Below are 24,351 nucleotides of genomic sequence, written 5' to 3'. Positions count from 1 at the left end.
TCAACAGGGTCACAGTCAGCACATTAATCGGAGGGTAAAATGAATAGATCAATGAGTGGGCGCTGCCAAACTGTCACCAAGGCAGCGCTATCTCCAATTATCATCATTAATGAGGGCTAGAGTGAGCAAAATCGTGATCAGCAAAATGGACAAATCTGATTCTTTTAAAATGGGTTTTACATGTGACGTTATGGTTACATATAATATCACGAGTTATGATGAAGTAGTAGTGTGCGTGTTTTTGAGAATATCTGCTAGAATTCATAGCTGTTCCAGGCTAATCAAATATCAAGGGATGACCTTTACTGCTCAGAAGCAGGAACAATCAACATCATCTTTATTTCACCATTATAAGGAGGCTTGTTTAATGAAATCAAGTTATTTATAACACCGAGGACAGTCTATGATAATGCCATCCAAGATATAAAGATTAGATCTACTAACCTGTATATACAATGGCCTGAGTGCTTTACAGTTTCCATGGTAATAGTTGTCAATGTTCTTTGTGCTTGAATGCGGGAACACTTGTCATAGCAATATGATGAAATACCTTATTGTGATACAGTAAAAAGGTAAAAATGTTTATCTGGAACACTAAGAGTGTTTCTCATCAGCTGCTACCCAGAGTGTGCTTTTGACACACACCAAAAAAAAAAAGACAGAAATGAGAGAAAATGAAAAATAGATGCACAAAGTCCTGCTGAGCAGTGGTGGAGAGAAGTTCTACATGTTCTGCAGAAGGTCGAGTGATACAAAATGCTCATGTTGTCTTCTCAGCACCTCTCAGATCACGCACACAGTTACACAGTGACCCCCACCGAGAGTTTTCTTTGGTCGCCACTGTTCCTACCTCTCACAGGGAGACTTTTCCTCTGTAGTGGAAAGCCTTTGGCTCCTTTTGTTTTACCTGACACTACACTTTTTACAGCACTGTCTGACATCATTCAGAAATATTAATATCTACACAACACATACATTATGTTAATCCCCAGGACTTCAAAGTATCCAGCAGAGAATGTGGTATTCAGAAAAGCCAGTGGATTTTCTCTTTTCTCAATGTGTCTTCGGTAATAGCAAAACTCCTCAGCTGATGGACATAGAAGTCAGAGATTTTATGGCAGTGCAGAAAAATCCACCGTCATAAATGTGTAGATGAAAAGGTTCCCAGAGAGAGTCAAAAGAAAAGATTAAAAGGGCCGGAGCTGGAAGACTAATGTACAAAAATTCATTCTAAAATAAGAATGTAGAAACATTTGACTTGAATATTGTCTCGTTATGCATGAGCTGAGCCCTCATGGCCTTTGAGTGAGATACACCGTCAGAATTATTAATGAGAGCGAAACCCAAGATGACTGAGCATCGAAGGGGTCCCATGATTTGTGATGAATTTCAACGAACCATCCGCTCACCCACACAGTCACACAGAAGACGGGCACAAAAAAGAAGAGATCGCGTGTCAGTCAAGTCGGCTTAAGAACACAGACAATGACTCAGAAAATGTCAAACGTGCTTTAAAGTATAAACTAATGGTAAAGAGGGAGCAGACATTTGAAACGGCACTAACCAGGAGTACAGGACAGAAATGTGAATCTGATTCTGGGAGGCCTCTTCCTGGTTTTCATTTGCTTCATTTGTGTTGCATTCATCCCTAATTTAAGTTACATGTGGTTTTGAGTTAGCATCTATTCATCAGTTCTCTTTACCAAAAGATACTCTTTGTATGTCGGTCTGTTTGTTTGTTAACAAACAAACTGCCAGTCTCAGTCATACTAAATTTGTATGAAAGATGGCCAGTAACTCCTAGATCACCTGATTACATTTTTCCCATAATTGAGTCAAGGTCAAAGGTCACTTTTCCATAATCTCTTGACTGCAATAACTCGCGAACGATATCACCTAGGATGTTCAAATTCACACCACAGATGGATCCACTAAAAATCTTAGACGTGTTTGAATCTCAGCCAGTGTTGCCAAGTCCGCTTATTATAAGCGACTTTGAGCTTGTGTTTTTTCTAAAGTCGCTTGCAAATCTCGTGAGTACGGGTTGCGGGATTTTGGGCTTGTTTTTGAACGTCAAGTTGCTTATTTGGGCTTGACTTTCTTTCCAAGTGAAACTCGTTGATTATCTCTTGGCGCCCCGTAATAAAGCAAAAGACGAGTGGTAGGTAGTTTGTTCCTTCCAACCCCCCTTTTCCTGTTTATCGTTCCCGCCCAAGTTGACCGGGCGCACACCCAAATAAAACACTCATAACAGCCCAGAGTGAGGAGGAAGGATCAGAATGAGCTCCAGTAAGTGGGGAAATTATAGAAAACATATAATAAAGAGTGGGAGAAAGAGAGCGCACTTAAAAAATGGATCTGAGCTCAAATGGGAGACAGGGGTGCAAAAAGTGGGTGTACGCTATATGCAATGCATAGGGGTGCCTCACAAGAGGGGGGCGCCAAAGCGATGCAGCGAAATTATTTCTCTAGTCGGCATTTTGTGTATTTAACAGCTGTGCATATGATATGATCAATAACAGAGGCACGGCGCTGATTAGGCACCCCTGTGCTCCTTCAACTTCCCTCCTCCTGTGCCCCCCCCCCCCCCCCCCCCCCCCCCCCTATACACACAAACACATTTTTTTTTTGTTTGTGATTAATGGAAAATAAAAGCCTGTATTTTATAAGTCCATGAATAAGTGAGATCTGCTCGCATGAACACAGTAAACCTTGAGAGGGTGTGTGTGTGTGTGTGTGTGTGTGTGTGTGTGTGTGCATGTTGGGGGGGGGGGTCTGCGGTCCTGATAGGAGACGTATCAAAGGCATCCTGCAGATTTTGCTAGTGTGAAATATGTGCTCACCATGCTGATTTAATTCAACATGCTAATACCGAAAAGCACGCGCGCACACACACACACACACACACACACACACAAAAAAAAAAAAAAAAATGTGCACCCTTCTCTTCTATGAGGCTAAGAAACATGGGTTTTATTGCTCCAAAACACAATGAGACAAAACAAAGAAACGAGCTATACTGTTTAAAAGCAGCCTCAGTTTTACACGATGTTGTGGGTTGCCAGTTCGGCTTATTTTGGGCTTGTTTTCATAGAGCTGGCTGCTTGTTCACGACATCTGGCAACACTGATCTCAGCATCCTTGACCTCAAGGTAAAGGTCAATGGAAAATTATGGGCATGCACAATAGGACCTGTGTGTTATATCGGTGATTCAGTGTTTGGAGAGTGACACATTTGGGAGACGGACAACGTTCAAATCAGTTAAAATGTATGCTGGGGGCAGGGATCGCTGTGCAGGGCACACTTGTTTTATCTTCTTTGACTTACTATTGAGAGTCAGAGTCATGTGTTAACATCACTATGGGTTCTTGGCTAGCTTAACTAGCTTTGTGTTAGCATGCTGTCTATGCAGATGCTTTTGTGCAATAAAAATAAATGTCCATATCTCCAGCATTTTCCTCCTGCACACAAACTGAAATCAGCTGACTGTCGTGTAAGTGCAGAAAGAAAAAAAAAAGCATGCTTGTCTCATGTTTTGTTTCCCTTTCTATCCGTCATGCAGAAAACTGAAGAACCTTTGTAATTCAAGTAATGACATACTGTAACTGCAATGGCAATGTAATTACTGAATTACTGAATTTAGTACAGTAATTCATTACATTACTGCATTACAGAAAAATGTAATGTGATTACAGTAACATGTTACTTTGGAACGTGTTACACTCAACACTTGCGTATGTAGGCAGTATCCTAGTGCTGCATGAATGTGTGTGTGTGTGTGTGTGTGTGTGTGTGTGTGTGTGTGTGTGTGTGTGTGTGTGTGTGTGTGTGTGTGTGTGTGTGTGTGTGTGTGTGCTTTTATCATTTTGAGCGCAAAAAGTCTACTCAAAGCCAAGAAACTGGCAAAAATACAAACAATGCACATTAACAGGCTTAACACTATCACAACTCTATTGTTAACACAAAGACTTATGATAATTACAAATTTGTGTATGTTAAAATAATGCGTTGTTTAAATGTATTTGTTTTAATGCTGTGCAGTACAATTTCAGCTGCAACCCCAGTGCTGCTGTTAAACTGTCTTTGAACAAGTAAAGAAGAAAAACATCATAAAAAACAGTAGGAAGGCTTACTTACAAATTTTATATAAAGTTAGGAAGTAAAAGACTTAGTTGCCCTGTTTTAGCATTACATCGCTATTATAAAGCTCATAACCATAAAGATGCTTTAACTGCTTTGAAGTCAGAAGGAAAAAAAATTATAGGAATAAAGTTGCTCGTAAGGACCCGCAATTCTTGATTGTTGTTATCGAAAGACAAAGACTTTGGGTGTGTAACTATAAACCCTCTACAATATATGCACACGTATCACTTATCTCCGAAAAATGTTGGCACCACATTCCAAAGGAACTTACCGGACAGAAGGCTGTGGTTTTGTAGATGCTGATCTTTTATCTCGAACACAACCTGCTGATAACGACTTTGAAATCAACCACGGTCTTAGTACTGAAAATCTGGGGTTAACCCTGAAGCTACATTGCTAAGCCCAAAAACCTGTTTCATTGAATAGGTTGACAGTATCCACCAGCTAGTCATTAATACTGTTTGTAGTGTATAGTGGGTATTTATGAGCCTTTCCAGAGCCAGTTGTGAGAGTTGTGAGAACCAATCCAGTAAAAGTACAGACCTGACAATTAACTCAACTAAACAAACCAAATATAAAACATCATAAAATGAAAGGCCATGGTTTAGCATATTATTAGCTAACTGCATTAGCTGGAGCTTTATGATTGTTAGCGTTTGCATGGAGTTCCTTACAAAAAATACACACACATTGATTTCTCTGCAAAAATAATTTCTTTATATATTTTTTAACTTCTCTCATCAGATGCGATTTGAAAGCTGCTTCCTCTGTGACCTGATGACTGCAAACCACACCGGGGAGTGAATAATGATTACAACAAATACATAACGGGAGTGGAACTGACAGGAGCCAGGAGTTAGTGAACTAGAGGTAGGCTACCGCTCAATCAAGAGAGACTTGTAGCGGAAAGATGGGAGCGCTAACCGAGACTAACGAGCCAATAAATGTTTCATGTGAACCAAACAAAAAGAACTTTACCCATCAGAGGTTTAGAGTTTCAGTTTAGGCTGACTTTAGCACCACTGTCCAGCTTTTTATGGGTCTTGGGAACATTCACGTTAGCTAAGATAGCGTAATGTTTAGCAAACACTTTAAGCCCGATGTTTTTTTTTTTTAGTGCAATCAACACATGTAAGTAAGCTGGAAACAACCAGACAATCTTAAACTCTTTACCGCTGTGTTCATCAACAGCTAGTGCCTTTTCCTTATCTGATATATTGTCTGATTCTTGGCCCTTTGGCCTCATGCAATCAATATTTTGTGAAAATCCTTGGCGTGATCTCCCAACAGCATCTTCAGAATCAATAAACAGATCAGCTCAGTTGTCAGCGCTGCTGTTTTCAGTTAAACGCCCATCTCTCTCCCAATGACTTTGAGAAAGTTACTCCTGCTTTTAGTACGTCTCAGTAAGACTGTTGTAATTCTGTGTGTGTGTGTGTGTGTGTGGCTGCTCATCTTCTAACTAACAAGAAGGACTATGTAACACCAGCGCTAGCCTCCCTCCACTGGCTTCCTGTCAGTTTCAGGATTGATTTAAAGGTTTTATTGTTACACTCCCTGCCTACACTCCTGCAGTTCCTCTCTCCCTCTCTTTCTCCCACTCTCATCTGTGTGCTTGATTGTATGAAGGAAGACAGGTGTGTTGGAGCTGGAGCAGAGCATCAACAGCTGCACTACATCGCAATCACTGAGCCTGCTTCAAATACTGCGCTCTTTCACCTACACCCTAGCAGAACGTAGACTCTGCTCGCCATTCTGTCTTCTGCTTTAATCACAGTGCCTCTTAGTACCTGTCCACTTTTCCAGTTTGGTTCAGTTCTGCCCACAATCCACATGTAATTCCCCCTGTTCCCGCTCAACCCTCCTCAGCCACACATTTCCATCTACCTGCTGAAGCCACAACATCCTGCTGGCAGCATCGTTCCTCTCGTCTTTTCCTTTAATCCCAAAAATGCCTCTCTTAACTCGCCTCTGCCCGTGTCTCACAATTACATTCTCCACCCTAGCTGTGAAATTTCTTGTTGAATCTTAGAACATCCAGATTATATTGGATGTTTTATCCTTTTTCTTTTTTTTTTAATTTTCTTATGTTAAGGCCCTAATTGCATCACATTTAATTGCTTTTAAAATCGTCTTTCAAGCCTCTGTGAACCCTGCAAAAGCTGCGCTCTTTCATGTTTATTTACTTTGACCTCCTGAGATGCAAAGAGGTAGAGGGATAAGCTCGTTAATCATGCATGCCCTGCGCATGTTTACAATGTGTGTGGAGCATATGCAGAAAATTACAAGCATCTCCATCGCTTACCTCAAACATCCGCATTACTGCAAAGACAACAGCAGCGCTAGGAAAATCACACTGTATCTTAGAGATCCACCTATGAGCAAATGTGTATTGAAAATTCCTGCACAGATCATTGCTTTTCTGAATGCTCAAGTCTGAGTTTATAGAGGTAAACACAGAATATACCAAGAGACTTTACCTCCCTAATACCAGTAGTATTGTTTCTGCACAGTAAAGAACTTAAACAGAAACCCATGAAAATCTGTTTGGGACTGTTTTAAAGCACAATACACTATCCATGCATGTACTCTAAATTCCCTGATGGAATTTATTTATTTATTTATTTGAGAACTTTTTTTTTTTTTTTTAGTACACAGGAATTTCTATCAACAAAGAATAACATGTTTATCAAATCTTGCCACAGTGGGATGCTTGTTTCTCCTCTGAGGACAGGTGCTCTGCCTCAAGCAGCAAACTCTTCCCTGAAAGGGAACAGTGGAAAATGAAACAATCATTCATATGCAAGTAGGATCCGCAGTTAGGTCGCCATTTGTATTCTGCTTCCTTGGTTGGTTGGCCTTTCTCTTGTGAGTATCAGCAGGATATGTTGACTGTTCATGACTGGGATTCGGGGTTGAATCAGAGCCGTGGTTTCAGGCATAGCAACAGGACAAACGGGGGGCGGGGGGGGGAGTGCTGAAGGAACAGGCTGCAGTCTATTTTGAGTATTTTTGTTTAACCCAGTTACAGTGTCAGCGTGCTGTGACTGAACCAAGACCAGCCAGGTGATTTTGCCTCTTTTGAAATATGGGGCAACAACGTTACAGATGAAAATGTGATGTATTCAAACAGCGAGTTGTTTCATACACGGACAAGAGGAGAAAATAAATTAGACTGTGCAAAGAGAGCGGAGACTAAAAAGGCAGGTTCAGGTTAACAGGCAATAATGGCTCAGGTCTCCCTCATGACAGCTTGCGAGCGCCTATCCGTGACCTTGGTGGCTGCGGCTTGTGTCACCCTTTCTATCTGCCAAACAATCCCACAGCAAAATGGAGAAATCCCACCCGTAGCTGTGCGGCTGCTACATCCTCATCTATTTCAAAGTACACGTATACCCGGAGATAAGCTTCCAATACAGAGCTCCCGAGCATGGTTGCGGCAATAATAAAAGCATAAAGCCTGTAAATAAACGAAGACATGGCAGCGCCACCTGAGGCCCTGTTGCCTGGAATCACTGAGAGTTTCAATTTGGAGAGATTTTTTTTCTCTCTCTCTCTTATGCAAGCAAATGAGGCAATCATGAGAAGCCACGGGTGAGGCGGGTTATGAGAAGCTGGCTGCTTGTGGGAGGAACGGATTGGAGACGAATCCCATCCATGAGCTGCTCTGCTCAAACCCACTGCTGCCCCCCCCAAGCACCCGCCCTCCAGCCTTCCACCTGAGAAAGCACTTTATGAGCTACTGAAGTAAGGCACATGACAGTTTTGCCTCGCTTTCTCTTTTGTCAGTTCCGCCACGCGGTACCTTCAGCTTCAGTACCACTCTCAGATCCCAGATATGAATCACAGCATCACCCGAATGCGTTTCATCTTTCACTTCCACCGCCAGACACCTACAGTACTTCACCGCTCCTGTGAGGCATAGATTCTGTTAATTTAACCGCACTTCATCTTAATTTAATATCAGAGAGATACGAGGGTGGCCTATGTGATTAAGTGATCCAAGTTATAGATAGTGAGTCTTCCTGCTTATAGCCTGTTTCTGTATGTGCATGTTTGCATCTTGATTTTCACATCTGCCTTGCTTCTGCTTTGAAATCTTCAGTGCATGCCATTACTTTGCATCACTATTTCCAAACACAAACAGACAATAATCTAATATTATGACAGCATCTACCTTTCTGATAATGTTTTGTGCCGATTTCGGTTTATTTATTTTTTACAGTTGGAAAAATAACGCAGCACACAGCCAGAGCTTATTGTATTTGTGTAACCACGGTGACAGAAGAGTGCCAAACTGACTTTACTGCTGAGCCGTGTAATCTGCAAAGACATGGGAGTGCTTGGAGTGTTCATTGTGTGCGTCGGTGAAATGGAAAGGCTTATATTTTTGCAGTCTCCTTGGTGTGGACAAATGCGTCAAAGCCACGAAGTTAGTGTCACCGTGCCTCGGGGAAATCATTGATGTTTCAGGTGCTGCTGAGTGATGCGGAGAGACTGGAGCACAGCAGATGTGGGGACTTGTTAGGAACTTTATTTGCCATTGTACCCTTCAACAGACATCACTCTTAATTAGGTCTCCATGGATAGCACTCGGCATCTGGAATCTTTGCTCATGAACGGACTGAGCTGATGTCCTTTTGTGCTCTCATTGCCACAGACACACACTCCTTTTTCCAGCTTTCCACCAAGAAGTGTTACACCAACAGCAATGTAGTATCTGCGTTAAGGCAACGCTGTTGGAGTTATCACTCCATCTAGTGGTGGTTTTAAATTGCATGACAAAAACGTGAACATTATACACACAGACACACTGTAAGTGTCCAGCCTCAGCAAGCAGTTCTCAAAATAGATATTAAGGAAAAACAATTTGTGGTCATGACTGAATGAATGTCAGTGTTGCTCTGTGATGTATAAGAAGGCATCTCCACACTTTCTACGATTTGTAAGTCAGTCTTACAACTTCTTTCACTCAGTTTTATTCAGAAAGTGTGCAGTCCTGTGTGTTATACATCGATAATTAAATTTGGTTGAAATGAATATACAACAAGGTCTGATTTTTTTTTTTTTTTTTTTTTTTTTTTATTCATTATTTCAAGCATCTAAAGCAAAGGCTATGAATGACACTGAACTCTGAACATGCAGGGATTAAGAGTTCCAGTACAAAGGTGGGAAGAAAGGTTAACACTAAGGCACATATTGTACTTAATACATTTGAATCTAAAATGACTAAAATGCAGACTTTGAATGTATTTAGCTGAATCACTGAGGTAGCTTTATCTTGTCTGACATCTTCATGACAGTATGAAGAAAAGGAGAAAAGTTTGTTTTGTTTTGTTTTTTAAATAAACTGTTTGTGTTAAAACCTATGGCAATCATAAACTGCTCGACAGTAAATGGCATCATACATTTTTAAAAAAGTATCAGCAAAACACAAGCCTGAGCTGATGGCACTTTTTTGGAAATTAAGACATCCATAGTGTTGGGACAGTAAAAACCAACATAAGACTCTTGTGGAAACAGCATCTTAGCGAAGGCATCCTTTAAATGTCTTTAATCAAATTTGTCTTTTGGAGGTTCTGACAATGTGTCATACAACTGGTCATACAGTTAAGTCTCAGAGTACAGAGAGACAGAAAATAAAATTAGACATTAAATATCTCTAAGGCTTACATACCAAGGCAGGAAATCATTAAGGTGGACTGTTTAGTAGAAACTACCTTGCTGAATGCTGCTGTGCATATAGCTGCTAAATAGAGTTGATGCAACCCATTGGTATGGTCATGGTGTCCCAACTGCTTACTGATGGGATTTATGGTGATGCTGCTCACGATGAAGCCAATGGGCTCCTGTTGCTCCTGGTGTGGATGGGGCTCATTCCTGCTGCACACTAAGCCCTGCTGGTAGGCCTCAATGTGCAGCTTTTTCTTGCAACTATGTTGCTGTTGAACAAACTGAGGGGAAAGGAGGGTTAGGGGGCCAGTCACAGACTGAGGGCAGGGTGTTAATTGCTTCAGGTTGGACCACATTCTGATGGGGATTCACAGAGTGATGTCTGTCAAACCTGCTGGCCAAGGAGGAGATCTGCTGAGCCAGAATACTGATTTCCACCGGTTAGGCTCTTGGGATGTGGGAGACTGGATGGGATTATGGATTACTCAAGAGCATCATGATGCAGTTGGATAAGGCAAATGAAGGCCAAAATCATCTGGATGCAGAGCAAAGTCCACCACGCTCTCACACGTCAGACACAGATAGGCAGTCTGGACCTAACCGAGCATCAGGTGTACAAGCTGGGAAATCCTAGGACATGGCAAAGGATCTCTGGTTAAAGGTTTGAGCGGCTGCAGGGAGACAGAGGGTGAATGGTGACATGTGAGCCCTGCCTCTGGGTAGGAGTAATGGGAGGGAGAGCCCTCAGGGGAGCACAGCCTCTGATCTATGCATTCATGCACATCCATCAGAATGTCATGGCTGAGCTCCTCTTGCTGCAGAGAGGAGCTGGAGGAGGCAGGGCTGTACGGAGGGATGAAGACAGCAGGGCTATCACCCAGGAGAACAGGTGAGCTGCTGCTTGGGGAAGAGCTGCTCACCACACAGTCTATGTCTTGCTCAGACTCCCTCATAGCTCTGCCACCTGTCTCCTCACTCTGGCTGTTAGATGTCCTCTGCCTTTTATTGTTGGAGTTTTGAGGGTGTTGAGCACAGTGGTAGGAATTTGGCAGAAAAGATGATTTGAAGGCCACGCTGCTGATTTTCTTCTGTAAAAATCTGGCCTCAGTTTCACTACAAGAACAAAACATGTAACAAGTCAGTGTCTTTACTGTGAAAAGCATGGAAACATTTATTCAGGTTTTCCGGAGAAGATCACAATACCTGATGATGAAGTTGGCACAGCTGATGGTCTGACACTCTGCAGAGACTTTTGTGGCTCGACTATAGATCCAACACCATGACAGATTAAATGTGTTGGAGTTCTTGTCTTATACTGTGTCTCCCTACAGTGCATCTACCTGGGGAAAATTACAGGATTTCACATTATCCACAACTAATTCAGAAACTGCTGCAGAATTACACCTGAAAATGACAATGAAGTTAACAAAAAGGCTCACCATGGGAAGCCCGAGATATTCAGCTACATTTTCTGACACATTGACCAGCCTGCCCTGTGCGGTAGTGACGAGGATGAAGCCTTGCATGGCTTGAAGAAAGGCGTCGTGTGGCAGAGAGCAGTGTGATCTCGCTCCAGCTGGGAGCCCTTAGAGAGGAAAGAGTGAGTTCAGCCTTGGTTAGACAGCATGCATCTCTGCGGGTTATCACATCTGTTACTTTTTGATATGGTCCCGAGGGTATTGAGGATTTAGTCCCATTTTGTTTGACAGCGATGCAGGCTGAATGCAGATTAAAAGTTCAAAGGCATTAAAGGGTGACTGCAGCTGAAGTATGAAAACTTACCCTGGAAGAGAACAGACTTCCTGATGTAGGTGCAGATGATGGCCATGGAGTGAAGGTATGAGAGTCGCTCCTGGTCCTCCAGGGTGATGGGCAGCAGAGCTCGCATATTCCTGATCTCATGACTGATGTGGCCTCGTCGAGCTTTGGATGCTCCTTTGGTTGATCTGTGAGAGACCATGGCCACTGAGGTCAGAAGCTGGACTGAAAACTAAAGTAGGAAATGTGGGGAGCCCAAACTTCTGTCTATTCCCACACATGCATTTTAAAAAAAAAAGTCTAAGAGGCAAGTGTAGTTTAAAAAAATAATCTAATGGAGACAACAAAGAGTAATTGATTTGAACTCATGCAGCCTCTTTCACAGTTCAGCCTGCCTCATCTCTTCCCCACAAGCTAAAGCTGATTTTTGAATATCAAGGGTTCCTATGGAAACTGCTGATATTTGCAGTGACAATGACATTAAGTGCGTAATAGTAAACTGCAGTCACAATATTAGAAGAAAAACAGACCTATGTCAGTGTAAATGGTATCAGACATTTTAAAAGGTACTGTACCTTATCATAAAATAAAACATCAGTGAGACATAAACCCCCAGCTGACAGCAGTTTGCAGAGTTGGGACAATAAAAAAGAAATCTGTCTCAGAAGATGTCCTTTTAATTAACTTTACTCACACTCTTCTTTAAATCCAGTGGGAGGTTCTGACGATGTGTCATACAAGTGGTCATAAGTCTCTGACTTATTTCAGTACAGATTTTCTTCAGCAAGCCCACCTAAAAGGGAGACAATAAAATGAGACATTAAATATCTCTAAAGCTTACATAGAAAAGCAGGAAATCATTAAGGTGGACTGTTTAGTAGAAACTACCTTGCTGAATGCTGCTGTGCATATAGCTGCTGAATAGAGTTGATGCAACCCAGTGGTATAGTCACGGTGTCCCAACTGCATACTGATGGGATCTATGGTGATGCTGCCCATGGTGAACTGCTCCACAGCCAGCGGCCCCCTTTGCAATGAAGCCAATGGGCTCCTGCTGCTCCTGAAGGGGATGGGGCCCGTTCCTGCCGCACACTAAGCCCTGCTGGTAACTGGTAGGCCTCAATTTGGTTTTTCTTGTGACTATTTTCAGATCTTTCATGAAACTGTTGAAGAACCAGTGCAGGATTGGGAAGACGAGGGGAAAGTAGGGTTGGGGGCCAGTGACAGACTGAGGGCAGGGTATTAATGGCTGCAGGTTGCACCACATTCTGCTGAGCCAGAATACTGATCTCCACCTGCTCACTCTCACTGTACTGGTTAGGCTCTAGGGATGTAGGAGACTGGATGGGATTAAAAAAGATTGGTATGTATGGGTAACTCAGGATCACCATGATGCAGTTGGACAAGACTGCCCTCTTGTGGCTGCAACAAAAGGCTGAAATTGTCTGGATCCAGAGGAAAGGCCACTGGGCTCTCACACGCTGGATACAAATGAACAGTCTGGAACTAAGCGAGGAACAGAATTGAACATGTACAAGCTCGGAAATCGTAGGTCAGAGATTAGGAGGTGAGTGCAGAGCATGCCAAAGGTTTGAGTGGCTGCAGGGAAGGAGCCCTGCCTCTGGGTAGGAGTAATGGGAGGGAGAGCCCTCAGGGGAGCACAGCCTCTGATCTAATGCATTCATGCACATCCATCAGAATGTCATGGCTGAGCTCCTCCTGCTGCAGAGAGGAGCTGGAGGAGGCAGGGCTGTACGGAGGGATGAAGACAGCAGGGCTATCACCCAGGAGAACAGGTGAGCTGCTGCTTGGGGAAGAGCTGCTCACCACACAGTCTATGTCTTGCTCAGACTCCCTCATAGCTCTGCCACCTGTCTCCTCAGTCTGGCTGTTAGATGTCCTCTGCCTTTTATTGTTGGAGTTTTGAGGGTGTTGAGCACAGTGGTAGGAATTTGGCAGAAAAGATGATTTGAAGGCCACGCTGCTGATTTCCTTCTGTAGAAATTTGGCCTCAGTTTCACTGCAAGAATAAAACATGTAACAAGTCAGTGTCTTTACTGTGAAAAGCATGGAAACATTTATTCAGGTTTTCCGGAGAAGATCACAATACCTGATGATGAAGTTGGCACAGCTGATGGTCTGACACTCTCCAGAGACTTTTGTGGCTTGACTATAGATCCAACACCACGACAGATCCACACGCTGGAGTCTGAGCACCATTTCCACCTGGAAGCCATCATCTGCGTGCACTGGAGGAAACGTTCATGGTTATAATCGTGCACGTTATGAAACTTCTTTGGACACAATAAACTCAGCACTCACGCCTAAAATCCCTAAAGTATGTATGCTCTATGTTGTTCTCAGAAAATGTGCTGAACTAGCATGAGTCTTTAAGAAAGATGCTCTTTAACAGTGCTAATATTTCAGATTATATATAATCATTGATCAATCATTCAGTAACTGAAAGCTCAGACACTAGGTGTGGGCTGAATAAATGATGACAGTGCATTAAATGTCTGCTATCAGTGAATACTGAAATGTCAAGTTTAGCTTGTCTTTATGTCTTGCAGGCTGTTGTTCACTTACTCAAACTTCTATGAGAATCTGGACTCATCAACAGATCTTCAGGATGGACGAGGCTGTACCACGATCGACCGATCATTCCCTCAGCTGAATACCCCAACAAAGGAGAAACACTAAAAGGAAAAACAAAATGTCAGTAAACTTAAAAACTTTGATTATTCCTGATTGAAAGGGATCAAATTAAATTTACCTACTTGGCAGCTTCATAAAGCTCATATCTAGTCCACAGGTGCTGCTGAAGCTGTGAAAGAAGTGATCGTCAGTGCTACAAACAGTAGCTCAGTGGTGGTGGCAGGGGAGGATGCACGGGGTTGAGGGAAGAATTGGAAGCTCCCTCTGAACAGTATGGAGGAGCAGCTGCCATGTTGCAGCTTAAAGGTCTTGGAAGATTTCATGCAACACGTAAAGCTCCGCTCTGAGGAAAGAAAACACAACAGTTTAGTCTATTGAATTTGTAAAAAGAAGATGGCAAGTTTTATAATTTACCATGAATAAAACTGAAGAAATGGCCTTAAAATAAGGCCTTTGTGGGGCAGTACTGCATAATTATTACATTTCACATACAGATTTCAGAGGAAACTGGCTGACTAATCCACTTACAATAGCAACGTCAGTGACAATACAGCAAAAAGTGGGTGATCATTTTACACACATTTCAAACTGAAATCCAAATATTAGTTACCCGATCTTGTGTTGCTTTGACTGTCCACGTTTGATCAATATGGGAGGATTATACCATGTCATAACGTCTCATTGCAGCACATCTACCTGAGAAAGTTACACGAGTTCCCATTAGCTCTAATGGACTCAAAACACAAAAGGGCTGCAACATTTTACCGGAAAATGACAATGTAGTTAACAAAGACTCACCATGGAGAGACAGAGATCTTCAGCTACGTCCTCTGACACATGGACCAGCCTGCCCTGTGTGGTACTGACGAGGATGAAGCTGAGCAAGGTAGCTGGTCTGGCACTCAGTCACTGTTGGCTCCACTATAGATCCAGCACCATGACAGATCCATAAACTGGAGTCGCAGCACCCTCTGCACTCAGCAGCTGTCATGTGCCATCTCATTAAGGTGGACATTTTAGTAGAGATGATGTTGATGCAACCCAGTGGTATAGTCACGGTGCCCCAACTGCATACTGATGGGATTTATGGTGATGCTGCCCGCGGTGAAGTGCTCTACAGCCAGCGGCTCCTCTGCTATGAAGCCAATGGGCTCCTGCTGCTCCTGATGGGGATGGGGCCCGTTCCTGCTGCACACTAAGCCTTGCTGGTAGCTGGTAGGGCTCAATGTGTTGCTTTTTCTTGCGACCATGTTCCCATCTTTTAAGAAACTGTCGAACATGGCAACATCAAGAACCAGCGCAGGATTGGGAAGACGGACTGAAGGGAAAGCCGGGTTAGGGGGCCAGTCATAGACTGAAGGCAGGGTGTTAATGACTTCAGGATGGAGCACATTCTGATGGGGTTTCACAGAGTGATGTCTGTCAAACCTGCTGGCCAAGGAGGAGATCTGCTGAGCCAGAATACTGATCTCCACCTGCTCACTCTCACTGTACTGGTTAGGCTCTAGGGATGTAGGAGACTGACTGGGATTAAAAAGATTGGTATGTATGGGTAACTCAGGAGCACCATGATGGAGCTGGACAAAGCTGCCCTCTTGTGGCTGCAACAGAAGGCTGAAATTGTCTGGATGCAGAGCACAGTCCACTGGGCTCTCACACGTGTCGGACACAGACAGGCAGTCTGGAACTAAGCGAGCATCAGATGTACAATCTCTGAAATCACAGGATGACGACAATGAGGTGAGTGGAGTGTGGGCACTGAGCATGCCAAAGGATCTCTGGTCAAAGGTTTGAGTTGCTGTAGGGATGGAGTCTGAGGGTGAATGGTGACATGTGAGCCCTGCCTCTGGGTAGGAGTAATGGGAGGGAGAGCCCTCAGGGGAGCACAGCCTCTGATCTATGCATTCATTCACATCCATCAGAATGTCATGGCTGAGCTCCTCCTGCTGCAGAGAGGAGCTGGAGGAGGCAGGGCTGTACGGAGGGATGAAGACAGCAGGGCTATCACCCAGGAGAACAGGTGAGCTGCTGCTTGGGGAAGAGCTGCTCACCACACAGTCTATGTCTTGCTCAGACTCTCTCATAGCTCTGCCACCTGTCTCCTCACTCTGGCTGTTAGATGTCCTCTGCCTTTTATTGTTGGAGTTTTGAGGGTGTTGAGCACAGTGGTAGGAATTTGGCAGAAAAGATGATTTGAAGGCCACACTGCTGATTTTCTTCTGTAAAAATCTGGCCTCAGTTTCACTACAAGAATAAAACATGTAACAAGTCAGTGTCTTTACTGTGAAAAGCATGGAAACATTTATTCAGGTTTTCCGGAGAAGATCACAATACCTGATGATGAAGTTGGCACAGCTGATGGTCTGACACTCTGCAGAGACTTTTGTGGCTCGACTATAGATCCAACACCACGACAGATCCACACGCTGGAGTCTGAGTACCATTTCCACCTGGAAGCCATCATCTGCGTGCACTGGAGGAAACGTTCATGGTCATAATTGTGCATTATCAAAATTCCTTGCACTCACGCCTAAAAACTAACTAAGCATGCTCTATGTTGTTCTCAGAAAATGTGCTGAACTAGTATGAATCTTTAGAGAAGGGTTGATGATTAACAGCGATAACATTTAATGTTGTATATAATCAATCATTCAGCAACTGAAAGCTCAAGTGCTAGGTGTGGTATGACTAGATGACAACGGGTATTTAATGTGCCAGTGAATGCTGAAATGTCTAGTTTAGCTGTCTATGTTTTGCAGGCTGTTGTTCACTTACTCAAACTTCTATGAGAATCTGCACTCAGCGACAGATCTTCAGGATGGATGAGGCTGTACCACGATCGACCGATCATTTCCTCGGCTGAATACCCCAACAAAGGAGAAACACTAAAAAAGAAAAACTATATCAGTAAATTTAAGAACATTTAGATTATTCTTGTTCAAACAGGGAGTTTTGCAATTGTACCTGTCTGACAGCTTCATAAAGCTCATATCCAGTCCATGGATGCTGCTGAAGCTGTGAAAGAAGTGATCGTCAGTGCTCCTCAGGCAATTCACCGTTGGAGTGCAGAGTGCCACAAACAGCGGCTCAGTGGTGGTAGGGGAGGCTGCAGGGGAGGACGCACGGGGCTGAGGGAAGAATCGGAAGCTCCCTCTGACCAGTATGGAGGAGCAGCTGCCATGTTGCAGCTTAAAGGTCTTGGAAGTTTTCATGCAGCATATAAAGCTCCGCTCTGAGGAAAGAAAATACAACAGTTTAGTCTATTGAGTTTGTGAAAAGAAGATGGCAAGTTTTAAACCTCTGAATAATAGTTGTATTTCTGGAGAATCTGCTTCTTTTTTTGGCTGAGAATAGTAATACCATTGACAACACCAGCAACATGAGGATGATCACTACACGCTAATCATTTTGAATGCCATGCATATCGTTTTTAATTAAAATCCAAATCTTTGTTACCTGACAGTGAATTGCTTTCAATGTCCAGATTTGATTTAACAATATCAACATCAGAGTGTTCCACCAGGTCATATACTGTGTCTCCCTGCAGCACATCTACCTGGGGAAAGTTACATGATTTTCCATTAGCTATAAGAGATTCAGAAGCCAAAACTGCTGCAGCATTACACCTGAAAATGGCAATGAAGTTAACAAAAAGGCTCACCATGGAAAGCCCGAGATATTCGGCTACATTTTCTGACACATAGACCAGCCTGCCCTGTGCGGTAGTGACGAGGATGAAGCCTTGCAAGGCTTGAAGAAAGGCCTCGTGTGGCAGAGAGCAGTGTGATCTCGCTCCAGCTGGGAGCCCTTAGAGAGGAAAGAGTGAGTTCAGCCTTGGTTAGACAGCATGCATCTCTGCGGGTTATCACATCTGTTACGTTTTGATATGGTCCCGAGAGGACTCCAAACTCAGTCCCATTTTGTTTGACAGCGATGCAGGCTGAATGCGGATTAAAAGTTCAAAGGCATTAAAGGGTGACTGCAGCTGAAGTATGAAAACTTACCCTGGAAGAGAACAGACTTCCTGATGTAGGTGCAGATGATGGCCATGGAGTGAAGGTATGAGAGTCGCTCCTGGTCCTCCAGGGTGATGGGCAGCAGAGCTCGCATATTCCTGATTTCATGATTGATGTGGTCTCGTCGAGCTTTGGATGCTCCTTTGGTTGATCTGTGAGAGACCATGGCCACTGAGGTCAGAAGCTGGACTGAAAACTAAAGTAGGAAATGTGGGGAGCCCAAACTTCTGTCTATTCCCACACATGCATTTAAAAAAAAAAAAAAAGTCTAAGAGGCAAGTGTAGTTTAAAAAAATAATCTAATGGAGACAACAAAGTTATCTGAACTGATCCTTCCTCCTTTTGCACAGTTCAGCCTGCCTCATATCTCTTCCCCACAAGCTAAAGCCGACTTTGAATATCAAGGGTTCCTATGGAAACTGCTGATATGAGAGGCTGTTGTGCGTCTCCAGCAGAAATGAGGGCTCTCGATAGACTTTGCGTGATCAGTATCTGTCTGGGCCCATCCACAGAGAGCCTGGGGTTTTTATAGCTGCCAGGGCTTCAGCGTGGGCGTCACACACAAAGGGAAGGCTGGGCTTCTGATGCTCCCTTCATTGCCTTATAAAGTGGATGTCCCCGGAGTGGAGTGCCCCACGTCACAAGCTCCCAGAAAGTGCCACAAAAGGAGAATTCGTATACAGCGCATCCCAGTGTGTTAACCGGAGATCCTCAACTGGACTTACTGGGGAATTTAGCAAATATCAAACCCAGTTATCCGGCATGAATATTATAATACTTCAAATGCGCACAATAAATTTCAGTCATCATATTGTATTCAGACTTATATCACTTTAAAAAGGATTTTCTTTGATTCAGCTCGATTTTGGCAGCATCATGTGGGCTGGATTAGTATGCATCACAAATAACAGGCTGCAGACAGGGAAAAAAACTGGATAGGACTGTGCACAGCTGAGTCCAAATTTTCTCAGCAGCCATGTGTTGATTCAGCCACTAGAGGACGTGGAGAAGAGAGGAGAGGGGCAAAAAGAGTTATCACTGACCTGAACCTCCTGCAGACTGAGCGAAGGTGATCCGCAGGCAGATGCTGAGAAGTGCACGGAGTACTGACGTAACATTTGCAGGAGTTGCACCAAATAGTCATTTTGACGCCGTTGTTGCCACCTAACAAACATTTATTGCATAGTATCAGACAGAGCTCAGGCTAAAAACTCAATCTAATATTCTTTTCTTTACTTTTTTTTTTTGAGCACAAAAAAAAACCCAAAACATTTTTACAAAAAAAAAAAAAAAAAAAAAAAGTTGTCTCGTGAATATTTATAGCAGCCTCACGTGGCGAAAAGAAAAGGCGTCTTCATCTCTTACCTCAGCAGCCAGAAGATGAGTGTCAAGCACTTGCGACCGTCCCTCCTTTTATAGCGCCAAACCCCACACCTCTCCTCCGACCCAGCCAGTGAGGAGGAGAAAACACTAAATGGGATAATGTTACCTGTTGTGACGCGATGACAAACGGCCGAGGCGGGTTATATTTGATGAAAGGAGCCCTAAAAATAACCCGCAGGACGCGCTTCGTTGAATGAAAGTGGCAGTCATTAAAATAGAAAAGAGGCGCGTGTGTGAAACTCTGCCTTCCTCTTACTGTTTGTGTGCAAACGACGTTGTAAATTAAGAGAACCCCAATTCTGTGGCCACTCAGGACATCCCCGGGCACCCAGAAAATTATTTTGTTTTATTTCAATTTTTATTGAGAATCCATCCTAGAACAGCTGATTAACTGGCAGCAAATGCACTGATTCCGTTTTTTAATGGCACAGACTCCGAACTAGTGTTTTTCCAATGCTTTGAATTCAGAACGTTATACTGTAACATACTTAATTACAAGCAAAGAAAAAAAAATCAAATCCTATTTGAATAAAAGTAGTAAAGTATTACAGCTGAATGTATCTAAAGTATGAGAAACTACTTTATATATATATATATATATATATATATATATATATATATATTTATTTATATATATATATATATATATATATATATATATATATAAGGGCAGTATTACTGCAGTATTACTAATGATTCACCAATCTGTACATAGCATTTTGTAGGTTGTTTACTTCATCGTTATTTAGTGATCCCAGTGGATTTCTAAATATAAGTATTAGCTAAAATGCACCATTTTAAAACTGTATCATGGGGGGTGTGGGGGGGTGGGGGGTCCTGTCTTCGGCGTTGCAGGAACTCAGACTTGTTTTAAGGAGAACCAACTACAGATGGCGCTCACAGGACAGAAGGACTGAGAACCAGTGGTTTAGTCTTTGACGGTATGTTGAATTTTACGCCATACCATTTTCAAAAACTTAAAAACACTGATCTATGAATCATTCAAACATAAAAATGCTCCTAACTCAAGGGATGAACCAGTGTTGTGTCTACACACAACAGACAACTTAGCAAAGCAACTTAAAAAAATAAAATAAAAATTCTATCTTTAGGCACTTTCTTTTTAGCAGCCTGTTGCAAAAACACATTTCTTCCCATTTCTTAAGTTGAATCTGTGAAAAATGTCAAAGATAACAGTTTGACAGGAATAAAATTACATTTTTGCACCCATTTATTTTTATTTAAGGTGATTCCCAAAGTGCAAATCTCAGCATGACGTGCATGTGTGTCCTGAGGAAAACAGACAAGTGGATCACAAAAGAAGTGGCTGTCAAGAAGCCATTCCTAAGGAAGGGAAACAGGGAAACAACTGAGGTATGCCAAATTACACAAGAACTGGACAGAAAATCAGTGGCAGCAGGTCTCAAAATTGAAAATTTTGTTTCAAATCATTTGACTGACAGTGGCTTCATTTTCAGCATGATGATGATCCCAAACACACTGCCAGAGCAGTAGAAGCAAACCTGGATAGAAAAGCACACAATAGACCACCATCAGTCATGGATTGGCCTCCCCAGAGCCCGTACCTCAACATTACTAAAGCAGTGTGGGATCATCCTGACAGAGAATGGAACAAAAGGCAGCCAAGATCCAAAGAAGAGCTTTAAATGTCCTTCAAGAAGCCTGGAGAACTATTCCTGAAGACTGCTTAAAGAAATGACAAGAAAGCTGCCTCAGAGCGTTCAGGCTGTGTTGAAAAATTGAGATTGCGATACCAAATAGTGACTTTCAAGCTCATTAGAAATTATACAAATGGTTCTTGCCTTATACACACTGCATTTCCTTGTATGTTTGCATATTTCAATAAATTCCTGCACCCATTTCCCCAGCAAATTACAAAGAAATGAGGGGTGGCTCAAGACTTTTGCACAGTGCTGCTAAAGTCACAAGCCATTCAGACCTGATTTGGTGCATCATTGTTGAATTTGTGAACAGACTTGTGAGGCAGTGAGTTATGGCAGCTTTCAAAGGGCTTTAGCTGCGTGCATATTAGTCATTCAATTAAACCCCTGCTGGAAGGGAAGTAAGCTACAGGTCTGCAAAGATGACGCACTGAGTCTGAGCGGCTCGCACAAAATTAGTTCTTTAAGCAGAGGAGTAGATTACAGGCATCACAAAACATGACTAAAGCATACTAGAAATTTAGAAGAGTGTGAGCCTTTTGTGAATTTCTAAGAGTATGATGGGGAGTGGCATGCCTGCATACAAAACTGCAGATTAGTTTGCCTATTTGTTAGCGTTCATTAGTGGAATGGCTACTTTTGTTTCTTTTCGGGCAAATTTAAACAGCCGTGCCTCCTATCCTCTAAGGACTCATGCTCCTTCAATGCCTCCATTCTCAAATCACCCAATTTCGTGGCCTTTACCACGCTGACCACCAGAGAACTAGAACTTGAGTGAGGGAGCTGGACAGCAATATGGGGGGACAAGACAAAACAAATCACTCTGAACAAATCCTCAGTCCAATTCTCAAGGGCCAGTGGGACTGTCTGAGTCCTGAGGGGAAATTAGAGCGTAATTTGGCTGAGTGTCTCCTTGCATTTGTGCCTGCGTCACTGGCCGAGGCAGGCTCCGAGGCCAGACAAGAGGGACCCAGCGAAGCACTGCTTCCTGTGTGCGGTGGGACCAGGCGGGACAGGGTGTCTCTGCTGCCTCACTTTAAGCTGACCCTCCGTCTGTGGCGTGCACTTAACACTGAAGATAACACTGGCTTTATAGCAGGGGGCTGGTGACAGACAGGAACAAACTGCCAGGCCACCACTGGTAGCAGGGGCAAAAATTGGAGCTGAGGTTCAGGGTAAGATGCTTTCTTTCTGATGGAACCCCCACAAAGCAACCACACGTCACCCATTAGTCTGCGGGCTGTTGCTGGGTTGGGGTGGGGGGTGAGGGGGTGGGGTGGGGGGTAACAACCTAGTGAGGGCTATCAGGCTGGCTGGGGTAGATGTGGATGGTTTTTAAGCAGGAAATGGAAAATATGGAGGTGGAGGCTTCAAAGACCTGGTAACTATTAAGTACCATATACAGTAGCTCAAAGAGGAGTTATCAGTCCATAAAACAAAGAGGTAGAATCTGGACACACAATGCTCTGCCTACCAGTGAGTGGGACTTTGGTTTGACTGCAGCCCTTATAAACTGATGAACAAATGATTTCAGTTTGGCATGATTACTTGCCACATGCTCCATGCTAAATAATATTTTTGAGATGTACTAAAGTTTAAACATAAAGGGGGATTTTATTGTAGTCTAAGTGCCATGGCACAATATGTAGTCATGTGAAAAAGTAACCATCTTTAACATTTTACGCAGGACATTTAACATATACATATTACACCATGTCATTATTAAGAACTCTGCCAAAATGCAGAGCAGTGTGTGAAAACCTAAGTGCACCCTTATGGCTTTCACAGTTATTAAAGAGTAAGTAGCAGCCAGGTGCTGCTGATCAAATGATCAGCAAGTGTGATCACCTCTGTAAAGGCAGACGTTTTGGCAGTTTGCTGGTCTGGAGCATTCAGGTGTGGGTTAAGCAGCCAATCAGTCTGGGAAAGGCTAGAAGGCCTTTTCCAAACAATTTGAAATTCGTTATTCACAAACGGAAAACATTCAAGACAGTTGCCGAGGAGCGGATGTCCCAGCAAATTCACCCCAGGGTCCAGACCTCAACCCGACTGAAATGCTGAGATAGAACTTTAACACAAACCTAAATGAGCCAAAGCAACATGGTAAAGAAGAGTGAGCCAAAATTTCTCAACAATCATGTGACTTTTGAAAAAAAACAAACAAAAAAAACACCACACATGAAAACAACTGCTCCAAGTTACTGCTGCCAAAAGGTGGTTCAACCAGCTACTGAGTCATGGGATGTACTTAGTTTTAACACACTGCTTCTGCACTTCGGCTTCATTTTTTGTAGACTACAGTGTCATGTGCTATTTTTGTTGTTCATCTGAGGATGTATTTCCCCAATTTTAAGACTCGCTAAGGACCAGACAGTTTATTATGCCCTGAAAGGTAAAAGCTTAGAATTGAGAGAGGGTGTACTCTTCTCCACGTGACTGTGTATGAAAGCCTTTCCACCCTTGAACAAACCCCAAACAGCTTTTAAAAATAAAAAATAAAAACAGTGGATACAAATCATAACTTTAGACTGTCTCAGATTTATTGACAGTTATAAAGCATATTGCACAGGAAGGCCTGACCAACCTTGCCAAATACAGAGGCCCATTAAAAAAAACAAAACAAAAAAATTAAATAAAAACAATCAGCATCAGGAGCCCACACAGCTGTAAAAAGGAATCCAAATACACTCCATACTTTGTTCTGTTTTTAAAAACAATGTTGCTTATTCTGCTCACAATGAGTCTATCATGGGTCGGTGCACTATATGGAAGATGAAACTCATCACCCATTTGTAAATCCACCTCAAAGTAAAACGAGAAGTACCAAAAGAGGGTTTTACTTCACTGCCATTAACCATGTGATGCCAACATATTTGGGTGGTGGTGGGGTACACCTCATTAACGTGGAGAAACGTGAGTTGCTATCACCGAGGAAACCTGTGCAGTTATTTTAATATCTGACCATGGTGCAATTTACATCGTCAGTTTCCTCAAGAAGTTTCAATAAAAGTGTCGTCCACAATCTTTACACACAACAAAT

At 42.9% G+C, this 24,351-nt stretch overlaps 2 protein-coding genes across 2 annotated transcripts; both read right to left on the bottom strand.

The window, feature by feature from the left end:
* Positions 1-11,274: 11,274 nt before the first annotated feature.
* Positions 11,275-14,871, bottom strand: LOC115793599 (neuronal PAS domain-containing protein 4-like; the record flags this gene model as incomplete). The annotated part of the gene is given in 15 exon segments (XM_030748648.1): positions 11,275-11,402; positions 11,600-11,763; positions 12,270-12,368; positions 12,464-12,595; positions 12,597-12,747; positions 12,749-12,930; positions 12,932-13,055; positions 13,057-13,194; positions 13,196-13,251; positions 13,253-13,595; positions 13,686-13,824; positions 14,162-14,271; positions 14,349-14,427; positions 14,430-14,573; positions 14,841-14,871. Coding segments are annotated over 14 exon segments (1,776 nt in total), but the record flags the coding sequence as incomplete, so codon positions are not given.
* Positions 14,872-15,242: 371 nt separating this feature from the next.
* npas4l (neuronal PAS domain protein 4 like) lies at positions 15,243-19,390 on the bottom strand. The gene is made up of 8 exons (XM_030748746.1): positions 19,290-19,390; positions 18,235-18,398; positions 17,892-18,037; positions 17,687-17,786; positions 17,195-17,462; positions 17,006-17,115; positions 16,565-16,703; positions 15,243-16,474 (listed from the first exon to the last, which is right to left on the bottom strand). The coding sequence occupies exons 1-8, from the start codon at positions 19,388-19,390 to the stop codon at positions 15,247-15,249; spliced, it is 2,256 nt and encodes a 751-aa protein (XP_030604606.1). The 3' UTR covers positions 15,243-15,246.
* Between the last annotated feature and the right edge of the window lie 4,961 nt (positions 19,391-24,351).

The sequence above is a fragment of the Archocentrus centrarchus genome, chromosome 15, assembly GCF_007364275.1.
Source record: "Archocentrus centrarchus isolate MPI-CPG fArcCen1 chromosome 15, fArcCen1, whole genome shotgun sequence".
Lineage (NCBI taxonomy): Eukaryota > Metazoa > Chordata > Actinopteri > Cichliformes > Cichlidae > Archocentrus > Archocentrus centrarchus.
Note: the sequence above shows the minus strand (reverse complement) of the source record. Positions and strands in the feature narration are given on the sequence as shown.